Source organism: Mytilus galloprovincialis, chromosome 14, assembly GCF_965363235.1.
Source record: "Mytilus galloprovincialis chromosome 14, xbMytGall1.hap1.1, whole genome shotgun sequence".
NCBI lineage: Eukaryota > Metazoa > Mollusca > Bivalvia > Mytilida > Mytilidae > Mytilus > Mytilus galloprovincialis.
In genome coordinates this window covers 3,349,142-3,365,237 of record NC_134851.1, presented here as the reverse complement: position 1 = coordinate 3,365,237, position 16,096 = coordinate 3,349,142, and the positions used below count along the sequence as shown (strand labels likewise).

The 16,096-nt window shown below is 31.4% G+C and overlaps 1 protein-coding gene across 2 annotated transcripts in view; it reads left to right on the top strand.

Moving 5' to 3' along the window:
- Positions 1 to 12,325: 12,325 nt before the first annotated feature.
- Positions 12,326 to 16,096, top strand: part of LOC143059080 (tensin-3-like) — a 208,572-nt gene continuing 204,801 nt past the window's right edge. Inside the window, exons 1-2 of one of the 2 annotated variants that reach the window (XM_076232557.1) lie at positions 12,326 to 12,392; positions 13,641 to 13,795. In XM_076232557.1, coding sequence (XP_076088672.1) covers positions 12,341 to 12,392; positions 13,641 to 13,795 — 207 coding nt within the window. In that variant the 5' untranslated portion in view covers positions 12,326 to 12,340. Of the gene's footprint in view, positions 12,393 to 13,618; positions 13,796 to 16,096 lie in introns of those variants that run through there. The other variant, XM_076232558.1, reaches the window with a different exon arrangement.

Sequence of the window (16,096 nt, the reverse complement as noted above, 5' to 3'; positions counted from 1 at the left end):
TCTAAACATAGTTTAAACGTTTACGGATATTATGAGTTTTCTTTGAAATTTCTCAATTTGGATATCTATGTTTCAGTAATTGATAAACGGAATAAAAGAGAGAAACAAAGACTCAGACTGTAGATATTCCGATTGAAAACTGGAAATTATTTTTTCTACTTGTGTCTGAAATTGCGTTAATATGTAAAGACTTGTTGGTGTGCAGGTGTATATTCGTGATAATTTATCATGCTGCTGGATAACGGTTTTCTACTATATTCACTTGATATATGCAATTGACACAATTAAACCGCAGTCAAGACAGAAATGGCAACATTGCAATTGTTAGACCACAGCATTGCAATTGTTAGATCACAACATTGCAATTGTTAGATCACAACATTGCAATTGTTAGATCACAACATCGTCATTGTTAGACCACAACACTGCAATTGTTAGACCACAGCATTGCAATTATTAGACCATTACATTGCAATTGTTAGATAACAAAAGAAATATTTTTTTTCAAAAATAATGTGGATTATGTTCAATTCTCATTAAAAACTGATGTTAATAATTTGACAATATTATTGTCAAATTGACAAAATTATTGTCAAATTATAAGTTTTCTCTGTGGATTAAGATCATGTTTAGTCATGGAAAAAAGCCTGGAGTATACACATAGTGGTAGGTAGGTATTGGTCTCATTCCTTTAGTTCATTTATTCATTTTCGAACTATTTAGTATACGAATAGGGGTAAATGAAATGTAAAAGCTTTACAAACATCTGCAATCGGGTGCTTGACTTTTTAAAATCTAAATATGTCTTGCTTGTATTCTTTTTTGTTCTCTTTTATTTATGTAGCTTGAAAAGTTTCTATACTTATTGTAGCATCCATCACTTTCGTAGTTATCTATGTTTCATCGTCACGGACAATCCATCACTTTCGTAGTTATCTATGTTTCATCGTCACGGACAACTCGATACTTGTGACTGCACTAAAAGCAAATCTCCGATAAAGAAACTTTAGTAAAATTCTTTCTTCACTTAAATTGAAAGATTCGGCAGCGTTTTAATGTCGATGATGCTGTTTTTGTATTGTTTGCCAAAATACTGGGTTAATTTAAAACGGTTTATGATCTGTAAATAGTTATTTCACTCGTTTAGGGATCGACGACAGCGTCAACAGAACTTTACATTCGTCATTCACTACTTCTGAAGTTTCGTGGATAGTTGTCTCATGCATGGCAAGGCGAACATACCACATCTCCCTATTATTTTTTTTTTATCAAAGTTAACACAATTTACATTGCAGTCGAGTAAAAAGAACCCGTGTTGTGTATCATATCTGTTCATCGTTTATTGTTACGTATATTGTTTTAGTAATTTAGTAATTAATTTTCTTTTTTCATGCTTCTTTATATGCGAGTGTCTATTGTAGTTTTCTATACGGTATTTGACTGACTATCGGTTTTGCTCGTTATTGAAGACCGTACGGTGTCCTAAAGTTGTTAACGTTATTGATCTTTGGTTTTTGGTGGCTACCTGTCTCATTGACAATTATGCAACATCTCCCTATTATTTTTTATAATGGTTTTCTTTGCACTTTCAAAGGGATAATCTTGATAACGAATTATTTTCGTTTTAATCTTTTACTTCAAACCAAAACCGTCTGTTTTAACTTGCAAGCTGTTGTTTCATCTATAAACAAGTAAACAATATCTATAAAGTTATAAAAAGTTGTGTGACTTGAAATAACTTTATTTACAAAACGTATGTGCAGTGTATAAATAAACTTGTAAATGTATAACGTTGTTCTGTAAATCTATAGTGATCTGTGATCTTCAGCGTATGTCTCTTGTTCCTGAAACAAAAAGTAAGTCAATAAAAACATACTTTTAATCTGCCGTGTAGCATAGCTATCTCAATACAAGTTAGAGAAGCGTGCATCCTTATGATTTCGAAAACAGGAACATCATATAGGAATCATACAACATCTTATTAATCTATATATAAAGATATAGGAAGATGTGGTGTGAGTGCCAATGAGACAACTCTCAATCCAAATTACAATTTTAAAAAGTGCTTGAATACACGTTGCGGACGTTAGCCCGAATAGGGGTACATGTATCTAATTTACACCAACATATCATTGTATATGCAGAATTATAGTCTTCAATAATTAAGGGTCTTTTACTGATTTGATCATATGTTATTAAAATTCATGATAACTGCATGGTATCTAATGACAATTTACGTCATCTTTGTGTAAGAATAATCAGAATGCAGTTTGTGATACCTCTGCGTATTGTGCACTGGTTTCGACAGGAAAATTAGACGATCAGCAAGATATCTCCCACAATTCTCCGATATAACGCACACGACTGAAAAAGCTGTATCTATAAAGAAAAGCAGAATTCTTGCTTCCTATGAAAGTTGTAAACATTTTGTTGATATGTTATTGTGATTGGGACCTACAGAGGAATCAATATATAATAACATATAAGATCTATGTTTGTTACAGTAGAATCAATCATTTAGTCGTCAAAATCTCTCAGTTTATGGAAATTCGCAGTTCTGGCATTAAAAGCTTGAGTTCTGATATATGTTTTGACTGGGTGATTGACAATAGATAGTTTGTTTACCAGGCGAAAACCCAGTTGAAATCAAACAAAAGAAATGGAACTCTGTGTAGAGAAGGGAATAAAAGCCAAATTGGTACATTTGAATTGTTTTACATCTGTTTCTATGGGCGCAGTTTAACGTTTGAGAAAGCGCTTAATTAAGTTTGTTTTGCATCTTATATACAAGTTTTTATTTGAATTGTAGTATTGAACTTCGACATATTTGTAAACTTTTAAATTATAGACAGATTTTCATAAAACAGTCGATTGCGGTAGGTTAAAATCCAAGTGGATATTTTTGGTGCATAAGCATTAGTTCCGCCGAAAAATATTCTACAGATAGATAATAGATCGACATTTCTCGAGCATTAATTTGCATATCTGCCCCCGGTGATAGTTGTTAGGCGAAATCCCCAAAAATGTAAATTCTGAATACCGATTTATGCGTTTTTCAGTTTAAAAATGCAACACCTTTGTCAGTGGCAAATATTTGAAATTTAAACATTTTTGTTTAACCCTCAAACAATAGTAAACAAAAACAAAGGATGTCATGAATCTAAAAATAAATATCTGATGTAGCAGTTGTTTCATAGTAATAAAGATACAATAAAATGTATATTTCATCGTCAATTATCGCAGTTAATATTTTACAATGTCTTCTTTAACGTAAAATATCTTGGTAACTTGATCATGAAGATTAATTGCTTCATATTAATATGGGAAATCCATAAAATTTCAAATGATTTGATGTTGGAGTAGAAAATTCTATTACACCACTTGAAGTGATCAATTTGCTAAACTATATAATATGTTAGTAGAAGTGTGTTCTGTGGTTTGTCCCTCTGATATCCTATATTGATCTCTATAGAGCTTTCTAAATCATGCTTATAAGTGATTCTGTGGTGAATAAAATATCTTTACTAATCATATCTTGGGGTAATTTTGTAAAAGATTACGGTAGTTTTATTTGTTTAAGATTTGTAAATTATGTACATCGTTTACTGGAGAGAGGTAGTTGTATCATACGTTTTGGAATGCTGCACACTCTCATATATCTGCTGGAAGTTAAAGTAATCATGTTCTGGTGGCGGGGGAGCTTAGAGGTCGTAATTACTCGTTGATGACAAAAAAAATCATGTTTTTCACGAAACCTATACATTTTTGGTATAAAATCGTCCAAATTTTAACTCTTATATATTTTTACATGTATATTTTCATTTTTGGTATAAAACCGTCCTAAATTAACGCATCCTTTTAAAAACCGTGATCCACCCCTGAATACTTCAAATAAAACACATTATTTCGTTTAATTATGTGTTAGACTCTAAAATAACCTAAATATGTGTGTCTTGGTTTTCATGCGTTAGGCTCTCGCATCCTTTCGAAATGCATAAACTAATTGTCACTGGACATGATTTGCCGCGTTCATATGTAAGGTTCTGATACCTTCTGAAAGTGCATGAAACATTTGTCACCTGGTATGCTGTGGGTTTATGTGCTATGTTATGCTCGCATCTTCTAAATATGTATGAAACATGTGTCACTGGACATGCATTGGGTAATAAAATAAGAAAGTTTCAATATTCAGTGCAAACAATGAAAAAATATCGTGGTTTTATTTACATCAATTGCGTATCATTATTGAATCATCATACAGGCGCGGATCCAGAAGGGGGGGGTTCCGGGGTTTGGAAACCCCCTTTTTTTGGACGATCAATGCATTTGAATGGGGACATGTAATTGGAACCCCCCTTTGTCCTGGGTTAGGAACCCCCCCTTTTAAAATGGCTGGATCCGCCCCTGTCATAAGAGAGGGGGGTAGGGCCTTTATCGGGACTCCGGGATCGGGTGTTTTTAAGCTCGGGATTTCGGGATTGACCCTTTCGGGATCCGGGAATCCTTTTTTTCGGATTTCGGGATGTCGGGATTTGCTTTATTTAAATTCGGGACCTCGGGATTTCGCCGGTTTTTTCAAGTCCGGGATTTCGGGATCAAGACCCCTCCTATCCCCCCTCATAAGATGCGGCAAAAATTCAAAACCGACAAAACATCAATTTCCCTCCCCTTTTATAACATTCTCTTTAAAGATGATAGCCATGTGGTTGGCGAGGTCCGTACAGGAACTGTTCCAGTGTAGAGCAATCATTGAAGAATAACAGATTTTTATTACACTTATATACATTTTTATCCGAATCGTAATGATGTCAGATAACAGCAAGGTTATTGTAGTCAAGTTTGGCAAATTCTGGTAACATGAAATTATATATGCAAATTTGTACTAGGTCAGTATTTTAAAACGTTCATTCAAATTTTGCTTTATTTCTGATTTTAGAGAAAAATAGGCAAATTAATGTTTTTGTGTGTAGGAACTAAGCTAGTCCTAGTATGCTCAATTAATCCACGAAATATTTTTATCTAAAAAAGTTAAACCTTAAGGCTGTATATATATATATATTTTGCATTTTGCGTTTTCTATTTAATTTTATAAAAAAAAATTATGCATAGTATTGCAAGGGACAGCTCTATTTTTGCTTCAGTGATTCCCTCTATAATCAACCAAATGTGTCCTAGATGAGGGGGCACATCCAGTGGCGGAACCAGAACTTTTCCTAAGGGGGGGGCTCCAGTCATGCTTCAATGATTCCCTATACAATCAACCAAATTTTTCCCATGAAAGGGCCCCCCCCCCCCCCCCCCCCCCCCCCCCCCCTGGATCCGGCTATGACATCTCTGCTGGACCCATTTACGAAGAGTGTTGAGTAATTATTTATAAAAAGATGTTAAAGTTTACTATATCAAAATATTTTTTAAAAAGCCTTTGGACCATTATAAATTAAGGTGTACTTACAAACAAAATATACTTTTAGAGATTTCAAATTAATCATTGCAGTTACACTGCTAGATTGAAACTTTTAATGACCATCAAAATATATTGGAAATTTAAAACACAAACTCAACAAGCTTGTCATTAAAGAGCTCCATTATATAACTTTAAGGAAGCTGGCTTGTCATGTTTTGGATTTTTTGTCAGATTTTCGGAATCCTCTGGTTTTCTCAATTCGAATGCCTTGAAAAAATTTGCCCCGTGACCCCCATGTTTCTTTAAATTATAAATCTTTTACATGTATAATGATAAGCAATCTGTAAAAGTCTTATAAAATTTTGATTACTTTTTAACAGTTTTTGAGAACTTTAACTTGTCAATGATAAATCTATGAAAAGTCAAGAGAGAATATTTTCCCGCCAAAATTTCAATGGCATATATCTCGAAAACAAGCACGGTGACCTATATATTTTTTTGGCTCTTTGGATTCTTTTAAAACCCCCCTATCTATATAAACTAGTGTTTTGGAAAGTTAATTACTTTGAAACTGAGATGCAACTCCCTTAAGGATGTACACCTCTGAGGAGCCAAAAATTTCTAGAATTAAACTTTTTTTCTTAACCTGATTTTTTGGTTTTTAAGACTGTAACAAAATAATTGGTGAAGAAAAAATCATATGGTGGTGCACTTCTTTTTTTGCTACGGCCCTTTGAAAATGCCCAATTTTGATGATTTTCCCATTTTTCATCGATTTTTACCTATTTTTGGGCTATTATCGTGAAAAAATCACAGTTCCACAATTAAACTTTTTTTCATACTTTCTATAAAGATGAAGTGAACCAATCTGAATAAATTTTACTTTAAAAAACTATAGGTAGGTGTTAATATAAGAAAGTTTTATCATATTTTGACGCTTTTTTGTGTAAAATTTACCATGCTGTCAATTTTCTATTTTTGTGATTTGTCTCAGTTTTAAGAACATAATGCATATTATTTCAACTTTTTTGTTATAAATAATTGAAAAAATACATATCTAAGAAATTTGAAAAGACCAAAATGATATGGGATGTACATGATTCTTGTAAAATTATTTTTTGTATCCCTCACCCATTTTCTCAAAATTTTGGCTAAAAATACTGACTTGATTGGTTGTAAAATTTGAAAACTGGATTACTTAAAAACCATTCGTTGTAAATACACAATTTTTTCACAGAGTTATGTTTGATTATAATATTTTTAAAATTCACTGATATTTTTCACTTGCATCACATGATTTGGAAATAATTCAAGAACGAGATTTCAACGAGACTGAACGAGACTGAAAAGTCAGAAGAATACATCCTTAAGTGTCTGAAAGTGATGAAATAAATATACTTTACTTTTATTAAGTATTCCTAACAGATTTAATTTTATGTAATCTATACCAACATATTAAAACTTTCTAAGAATGTGAGACTTACTGATCTCTTTACTATTTTGTCAACAATCTTTTAAAATTATTTCTTCCCTGTATTTTTTAATAAGATCATATAAAGATAACTGTAAACAATCAGCTTTTTGTAATTTGATTAATATTTTGACAGTGACCTTGAACTTCAGGTGTATTAGATGCTAATAAACTGTAATGAAGAAAGTGAGGATTTTATTGTTATTTTATATGCTGGATTTCAGCCAAAGATTAGATAAAAATGTTTTTGAGCATATAAATTCTGAAAAGTACATACTATAAGATCATCACCATCTATCATCTATTTACCAGTAAATTGTTTCTTAGGAACTTGAATATTTCGGATTTTCGCTAACGAGGTAGGACCTTTGTTTTTTTACAAAACAAAAATGTTAGTCAATAATTTTTTTGAAACTCTACTTTATATCTTAAAGTTTATCTTAATTGGGATCAGATTTAATTTGATTTGCTTTAACTTCAATGGCACAATTTTTCATAGGGTACTTTTTATAGAATTAATAACAAGTTTTATCAGTTCACAATTTTTTTTTTGAAGTATAGATTGAGCTTCACTGCAATTATCCACACTACATTTGTAAAGTGAAAATAGAACCTCCCTCTAAATGTATCTGCAAATTGCAAATTTACTGCTAGTAACTATTTATCAGATAAAACAATTCAGGGATCTTTGTCTGTTTGAAAAATGTTTTGCAAAGGGGAATAACTCAAGGAAACACAAACAGAAAAACTTATAATTAAAAATGATATGTAGGAGTTATATATTAAAAAATCATTGCTCATATATATATGAGAAGCGTAATGCTATTGAATCAAATATTATAAGGAACAGAAAACATAGGTAGGTATTTCCCATCATTACCACTTATACACTTTTGGTCAATAACCTCAAATGGTCCTATTAATTACAAGGATCAATTTAACTTCAGTAAACTTCTTTACCCAAAAAATTACTAATGTAAAATCATTCAAACAGGGAAATCAATGGTCTGATCTATATAAAAAAAGAACACAAGAAGGAAACCATTTCTGAACCGCATCAACAAACCACTGAACATCAGGTTTACCATTTCACTATTTGTAAGCCATTACTGGACATCTCAAAGGATCCAGTAAAATTTTGAAATCATCTAATGCCACAATAGAAATGTATTATATTGGCAATTGCAATAGTTTAAGAAACATACTGATTCTCTGGTCATGCTGCGTCTATTCTGCACATCTTCCATTTTTCTCTATTCTGTAAACCCCATCGACACCCTCATTTAACAGAGATGATTGGGTAGATTTGGTTTAATATCTGATCTATCATGTTGATCAGATCTGTAAGCTGGGTTTTTGGTGTTTTTTCAGTTCATGACCTTGATCAAATGATGATTACCCCAATTTCTGGAATCATTATTATTTATCTGTAGATTTTATGTATGATAAAAAAAAAATCATGAATATCACTTACAAATTTTTGTTTGTTTATATAGTTGTAAATATATCATATGAAATTTTGATGAAAAGGTAAGGAATTGATTAATGTCTATTAATTAGTACCTTAGAAATTAAATTAAGTCAAAGAAACAAAAATATTTAATGTATTTTTATAATTTTTAGTAGATACATTGTATATAACATTAAAAAAATGTTTTTTTTGGCACACACCCACAGGCCTGTTTGAGATTTTATATAATGGGAGATTTATTTTGTTTAATTTAATTTGCAGTTTTGTTGTTTCGATTTTTATATATATATAAGGTTTTGTTTTATTGAATAGCTAGGGTAATCAAAAGTTAAGTTATTGTAAATTCAGAAATGTCTTAGATAATCTAATAACTGCTATAAAAAGACAGAATATATAGGTGACTGGAAAATCCTAAATTCACTTTTAAAACTGTTAAAACAAATAATTCATTGTAAATGGAACATTTCCTGAAACCTTAATTTATAATAGTGCATTTCCCTCTATTGTTCAACCTTCATAAAAATAAATGCACACAGAATTTTCTGAAAGTAAATATCTATTCTACCACATTTATCATAGGCATATATCCAAAAGCGGCCCCCTTTTGTGGGAAAAATTTGGTTGATTACATAGGGAATCACTGAATCATTGCTGGAGGGGGACTCGCCCGTATAAAAAGATCTGGATCTGCCACAGCTTAGCATCACGAAACTGCATATTCATGTATTAATAGTTCTTAAACATGATATAAAAAGTTTAAAATATATGTACAAATAAGATTGAGAAGGGAAATGAGGAATGTGTCAAAGAGACGAGGCCTAAATTAAAATATTGTATGTTTCCCCAATCCTGACTGACCCTGTAAAAATGGTACGACTCACAAAATTTTATTGTCAAAAATAAGCCAAATATTATTTTATTCATTTCTGATTTTTAGTTTTGCTGGGAACGACCAATATTGTTCCAGTTTTTTGGAAAAAATAAAATTATTTCCCTACCCACACCTGGTTTGGCAGGGTCGGGATTGGGGACAGAAACAATATATTAATTTAGGCCTGTCATATGACCAAAGAGCAGAAACAGGAATATGCACTTAATCATTTATGACCAATTACCATTCTAATTTTACAGGTGAGCTGAGTCTAAAGCTGCCATGCCATGGTCTTAGATTAAGTTTATAAATTTCCAATTAAAAATGTTACAGTATTTGAAATGGTAAGATTAAAGTTTAATTTATTTCTTTTTCAGTGAAGATTAATTCCTGTATCAGAGATAAATGGTAAAATGTTTCATAGATATTTGAAGAAATAAACAGATGTGATTTACAGTAAGGTTGTTTAGTAGGCAGGTTTAACCATTTACCATGAAAATATGATTGCTTGATTTTCAATTTTAGAAAACAACACCTAACCAATAGCTTTCCATCGTTTGAAGATCCCAGTGTTAATTCTTATGACAGGTTTATATGGTTAAAAATATGTGATGAAAATAAAAACTCAACCTGACCTATGACGCTCCACAGAGCCTTTCATCCCAAAATTTTTAAACGTTGGTTTATGGCTTAGTTGACAGTACTGCTATACTTCATGTAAATACACCCCAAAAAAGCATACATTTTTTTTTTTTTTTTATTTTTAGACTATAATTTTTTTGTATAAATATAGCCCGTGTCCTAAAAATTATAAGAAAAAATTTATTGGTGGGCAGTCTTAAGCACACAAAAAATTTTGGACCTACTTCATTAAAATTTTCAAAATTGAATTTTGCCTACAAAAGTCAACTTGGTGACATCAAATTCTTTTTTGTAAAGGGAGGAGTTATTATAAGGAAATAAATACTTATAAACCATCTGATTTAATTTAGACACAATAAATACTTAGAATAGTCCAAAGTACATGTAGACGTGCTATTCTATCTTTACTTGCTTACACTAATATCTAGTTGTGAAATATCCTAACTGTTTAGGGGTTATGTTTTAGATGCACCTATGTTGGCATTATAACAGATTGGGAGTTTTTAACAAAATATTATGGTTAATTTTAATACACAAGATTCCAATTTCAATTTTATGAATGAACTGTCCCAATTTGACCTTAGGTCAGTTGGAGAAAATCTCATAAGCAATGCAATTTAGAGAGATTTTTTTGTGATGTCAAATTTTTCTAGGAAAGCAGCATTTGGTCAATATCATTATATGATTAAGGATGGAGAGATTTCAGCAATATGATCTTCTTTAATGGTAAAACTTGACAACTAAAGAATATCCAAATACACTTACTGACTTTGGTGTAAATTATGAAAGGGAATGCCACGTGTATACATTAATGAGACAGCAACTCAACAACAAAACATAACCAGGTGTCAACATTAAGTCTATGACAAAAACAATGGTTTCTGTGCAATAATACACTGATATCTATTTCATCCAGAAACCTTAAAATATGTGAATAAATTTAACAAAAACAATCAAAGATGTGCTATTGACACTCATTTCTATCTGATTGTTTACAATCTAATATATCTTGTGTAACAGCATGAATTGCAACTGTCAGTGGCAGATCCAGAAATTTTCAAAGTTGGGGCTCACTGACTGCCTAAGAGGGGGCCCCCTCCAGTCAAGTTTAGATGATTCCCTATATAATAAGCCAAATTCATAAAATTGGAATTTTTGTTTCTTCAATATCAGTGATTAAAAAGTAGGTGTTGGGTATAATTGAATTTTCTTTTTTTTATTATAAGGGATAGAAGAATATTAGATGTTGGGTTGAGATCAATAAGCGGTACCCAGCGACAGGAAAAGCAAAAGACTTCACTCCATTCATTAAATAATATTTTATGTTTATGGTAAGTATAGTCACTTAAACCTATGGAAAATATTGCTAAACATGATTAAAATCATCTTTAAGGTATCTAGATTAAAGATAATGACATGTATATATTCTGCCATGTTTCACAAATGATATCGTATATGTTCCTTACATCCTAACTACAATACCCGTCCCTTACATGAATGTGACCTACTGAATAAGACTATTTACTGGATTTGTTATAACATGAGCAACACAACGGGTGCCACATGTTGAGCAGGATCTGCTTACCCTTCCGGAGCACCTGAGATCACCCCTAGTTTTTGGTGGGGTTACTGTTGTTTATTCTTTAGTGTTCTATGTTGTGTCATGTGTACTATTGTTTGTCTGTTTGTCCTTTTCATCTTTAGCCATGGCGTTGTCAGTTTATTTTCCATTTATGAGTTTGACTGTTCCTCTGGTATCTTTCGTCCCTCTTTTGAAAACTCAATTTATGTGGTTAAAAATGAGGTGTAGAGGTCAAGTCATATTTTTGACAAGAGACCCATCACCTCAAAACACTCAACACTTAATGATCATCAATTGACTCCTTTGGTACCTCCTGCATATTTTCCAAGGTGAGCAATTCTTTGTAGTTGGGACCATATCTATGTTGTTTTAACAATTTTCTAGAAAAGAGTAAAAGATAGAGAAACTATAAAATACAAAAAATTAGGATGACAAAATCTACGAATAATTCAGCATCTTTATTGTCAATCGACACCTTATGAAGTTATTAAAGTCTTAAAATATTTCTACTTATTTTTTGCATTTACACTACCCTCTTAAAAGTTATTTTAGAGAGAACTTTTGACCATTTGTTAAAAGCAAAGAAAAGAAAAAGATGTGCAAGGAAATCATTACATTAATGTTTGCAAATGACATAAAACAAGTAAATTCAACAATACTTTACAATTTCCTCTTTAGCAATTGTGCATTTTACCAATTGAGACATTTCTCCTTGATCCTTAACATTGCCTCTTAAACAACTACACAAATATTTGTAAATTGTAATTATAACTCCTTTTTATATTTCAGAGTGGACATTGATTGACCTATTCTAATTATTGATGTCTGGACAATTAGTTTCATGACCTGCAAATTGTGTCCGAAGTGATGACCTCCGGAAATGTTTACTCTGGTTTTTAATGCATTACAAGGACAGTTTAAATTGTCTTGGTTATGGATTATGTGGAAGTGGTATTTTACTTTAATTTCGTAATTGTAAAATTTGATCGTTGAATATAATATCCGGTATTCAAATGTTTGCAGACCAATTAGATAAGATTATAAACGTCAAATTAACATTTCAATAAAAATCATAGGAAGAAGTGATATAATTTGTTATAGAGAAACATACATGTATACGTGATTACAATGAATTGTGAAAAGTGAAGGATACATGTATGTGTAAAAGTGGCTTAGGGTTACATGTTTTTGTTAACTCGATCGATGTGATGTAGATTTTAGTAGTTGGATGTGCTACTTCTCATAGTCAGATGGGAAATTGAACACGCCTCACTTATGCTAGACTGTAACAATTCATAGACTAAAGGTTTTGTTTGTTAAAGATTTTTTATTTTCCAAAAAATTAAGTTGGTGAAGAAATTTTGACTGATAGGGAAGAATTTACTCGGAAAAAATTATTGAACCAATTCTACATACAATCATATTTTAACAACTTTGAATACAAATATTAAAAAAAATAGAGGATAAATTGCCAACAAATTACGCATATGATATGACAAAAAGTTGTTATCTTCATGAAGGAAAAGTCTGATTGATACAGTTTCACAGTCTGAAGTTCTGAACATTATACTTTTTCATACATGTTATTATAAAAAGTTTCCTGAATAACAAATACTTTACGTAAACATTGGATCTCTTTAAGGATTATTCGAGGAAATGAATGATGATAATTTTTTTGTGAAATAAACGTTTACTCGTAACAGAGGAAAATGAACCAATCAATAAAAATGTCAAATATAGATATGAACGAAATAAAACCATTGAACTTTGGCAGTGTTATATAACAAATCATTGAAATTTGAAAGGATTCCGTTTTTGATGAATTAGTACAATCCTTACAAATATAAAAATAGTGAGCAGTAGTTAAGAATCCTGTGAAGATAACCGCTGACAACTGAATCAATTTCTTCAATAGTTTCGTCAAGTATGGAAATGAATACTTAAAGTTTCGAGCATATATCGAAAAATTGTTTATATTTTACAATACTTTGAGATCATACTGTTTGATTGGGATTAATTAACATGCTGAGTGGCCTCTTTTACTGTGCATAAATGTCATCATTACATATAAGCATGAAAATTTACAGTTTCTAAAAATAAACTTGGAAAATGGACACTTCGGTTTTGTCAACAAAGCATTTTACATTGTCAACAAAATCTTATCTCTTGGAATAATACGTTGCTATGACAATATGACAGGTACAGGTCAACAGAGAGTGGTGTCTTGTGCCAGTGGATATACCTTAAGTGCAGAATCTGCTGGGGGGACGTCTATGGCTGAGGGAATGAAACTTGGATTACAAGGACTTTTCCATCTACTGTATGTTCCCTTTCAGTGTTGCCAGCGTAAAAAGGTAAATGCATATTGTGGTAAATTTTGATCAATTTTTCATTTTTAATGTTTACAGGAGAAATGATGGAGAGGTGATTGCGTTGCAAAGTAAAGAAAAATAAAAAGTGAAGACAATTTTCCCGTTATCTTATGTGTACCCCATATATAGATGCTTCGCAGGGGCAGACATTTTTATAAGGGGGGACCAATGACTACCAAAGAGGAGACCCACTACAGTCATGCTTCAATGATTCCTTAAATAATCAACTTAATTTTTCCCACAAAAAAGAGGGGGGCTTCCCGTGTCTTCTTCTCCCCTAAATCCTCGATCCTCTGCTCTGGCAAATGAGAAGCAACTTTATAAGAGTTGAAAATCTAGATCATACTGTATTGACTGGTGAACTCTGATGACCTATTAGTAAGTGGTGATTTTGACTTATTTTAAATGCCAATTAGTTAAAGTCAATTCAATTGATTACAACTGAGGCTAAATAGGGGTTGTCTAAAGAATCTCTAAAGATATCAGAGATTTAATTTCAAGATTGCTTAAATATTGTCACAGTTATTCAGCTACCTTGTACAAATGTTTATATAATGTAATTTTAGTGCCACCTGTTTTCTTGCTTTAAGCTTCTATAACTCACTGTGATTTATGTGTAGGGCCAAACAGCATCAGAGTAGCTATTTATTTATTACTATGCCCCACCTAGGATCAATATGTTTTTCTGTCTATGCATCTGTGCATTGTTGTCCTTTCTTCCACTGTCTCTCTCGCTTCAGGTTATAGTTATCTACTTCTAGTTGTCTATAAACTTCTGCTATGGAAATTTAGAATTTGTTTATAGCCACTCAGGTGCCCCTTTCACCGCTAACAACCTATGGCCTGAAAGTTAAGAAGTTTTTCACCACTCGGAAATTCATCTATACCTTTCATATAAAAACACATTGTCAAAAACTTACTTTGGGTCCGATTTTGATCACATTTTAACTGTTAAGATCATAAATGTAAAATGTAAAACAGTTTCTCACGGTTATAAGGAAATAATTTTTAGGAAATGTCTTTACTGAGAAATTTTTATTAATAGTCGGATATGGAAATCTTAAAAGTGCTTTTTCCCAGTATCAGCCTATATAGAGTCATATATTTTTTTTTTTTCATACAGAAATTCATATTTGTCTTCAAACAGTGATTTCCTTAATATTGTTCATATAAATTTTAACAATTTATATTTTATAATTATTGCAAGCAACTGCAGACATTTCAAAATTTCAAGGTAAAAATTATTCAATGTTATTTGGAAGGTACAACTAATGTAAAATAACCAATTAATGCCAATACTTTAAAGTCCTTAGTCTAATTTGCTAGCCCACTTTGCAGATTTTCATGTAGTTAAGAAATATTCAAATTTTATATTATTGCTCATTTTATTTTCCCTTTGTTTTTCCACTTGCATATATCTTCAGGAGCTAAGATACAAACTTATATGAAGGCTTTATTCTTTCTAGTTCATTTATAGACCTCTGTCAACGTATATTTGTTCCACCTAACAGAAGTTCCAATGGAAACTTTGTTATAAACAATATCATAATATCTGTTCCTGTTGGAACAAATATTCTATACCATTTATTCCGTTAGGAACATTTACTGTAATATTTATTCCAGTGGAAATAATATTCCAGAATATTGTTTCCATTTGGAACTTATATTATGAAGGAACTTCTATTCTGTGACACCTCTATACATTATGATCCAAGTACTTTTGAAAGTCAATACAAGAAACTTTCTAAAAACATCAACAGAAATTACAACGAAATTCTATTTATATAAACAGTAAGAGCAAATTTTTATAGTTAATATATTTGTTCAAAGCAAAATCAAATTGATTCTGGAATCCAAACTCACCTGCAGTGTTTTAACTTTTTGCACTAAAGGCAAAAATGCAACCAGGAAACCAACAAGATGCACATTAATGGATTGAGTAAAATTAATTGTTAGATTTAAAGTTGCATAAGATTTGTTTGCTTTGCAATTGAAAATTCCAAAATGATATGCCGCTAAGTTTGAATCTTCTATGGAATAAAAAGTATGTCGATGGACGGTAATCATACATCATTCAAATGATATTATTCTTGAAGAGTTATCTCCCATGTGGATAGTGCTGGTTTTCTTTCTATCAAGTTATGTCTGTCTGTTTGGACATATGAATTATGTAATAAATCCTCTGGTGGAATGAATACACAGTATTATGGTCTATGAATACATTTTGTGTATCAACAAAATGTAGCTACTTATGACTAGAGATGTTTTGAAAAGACTAGCATA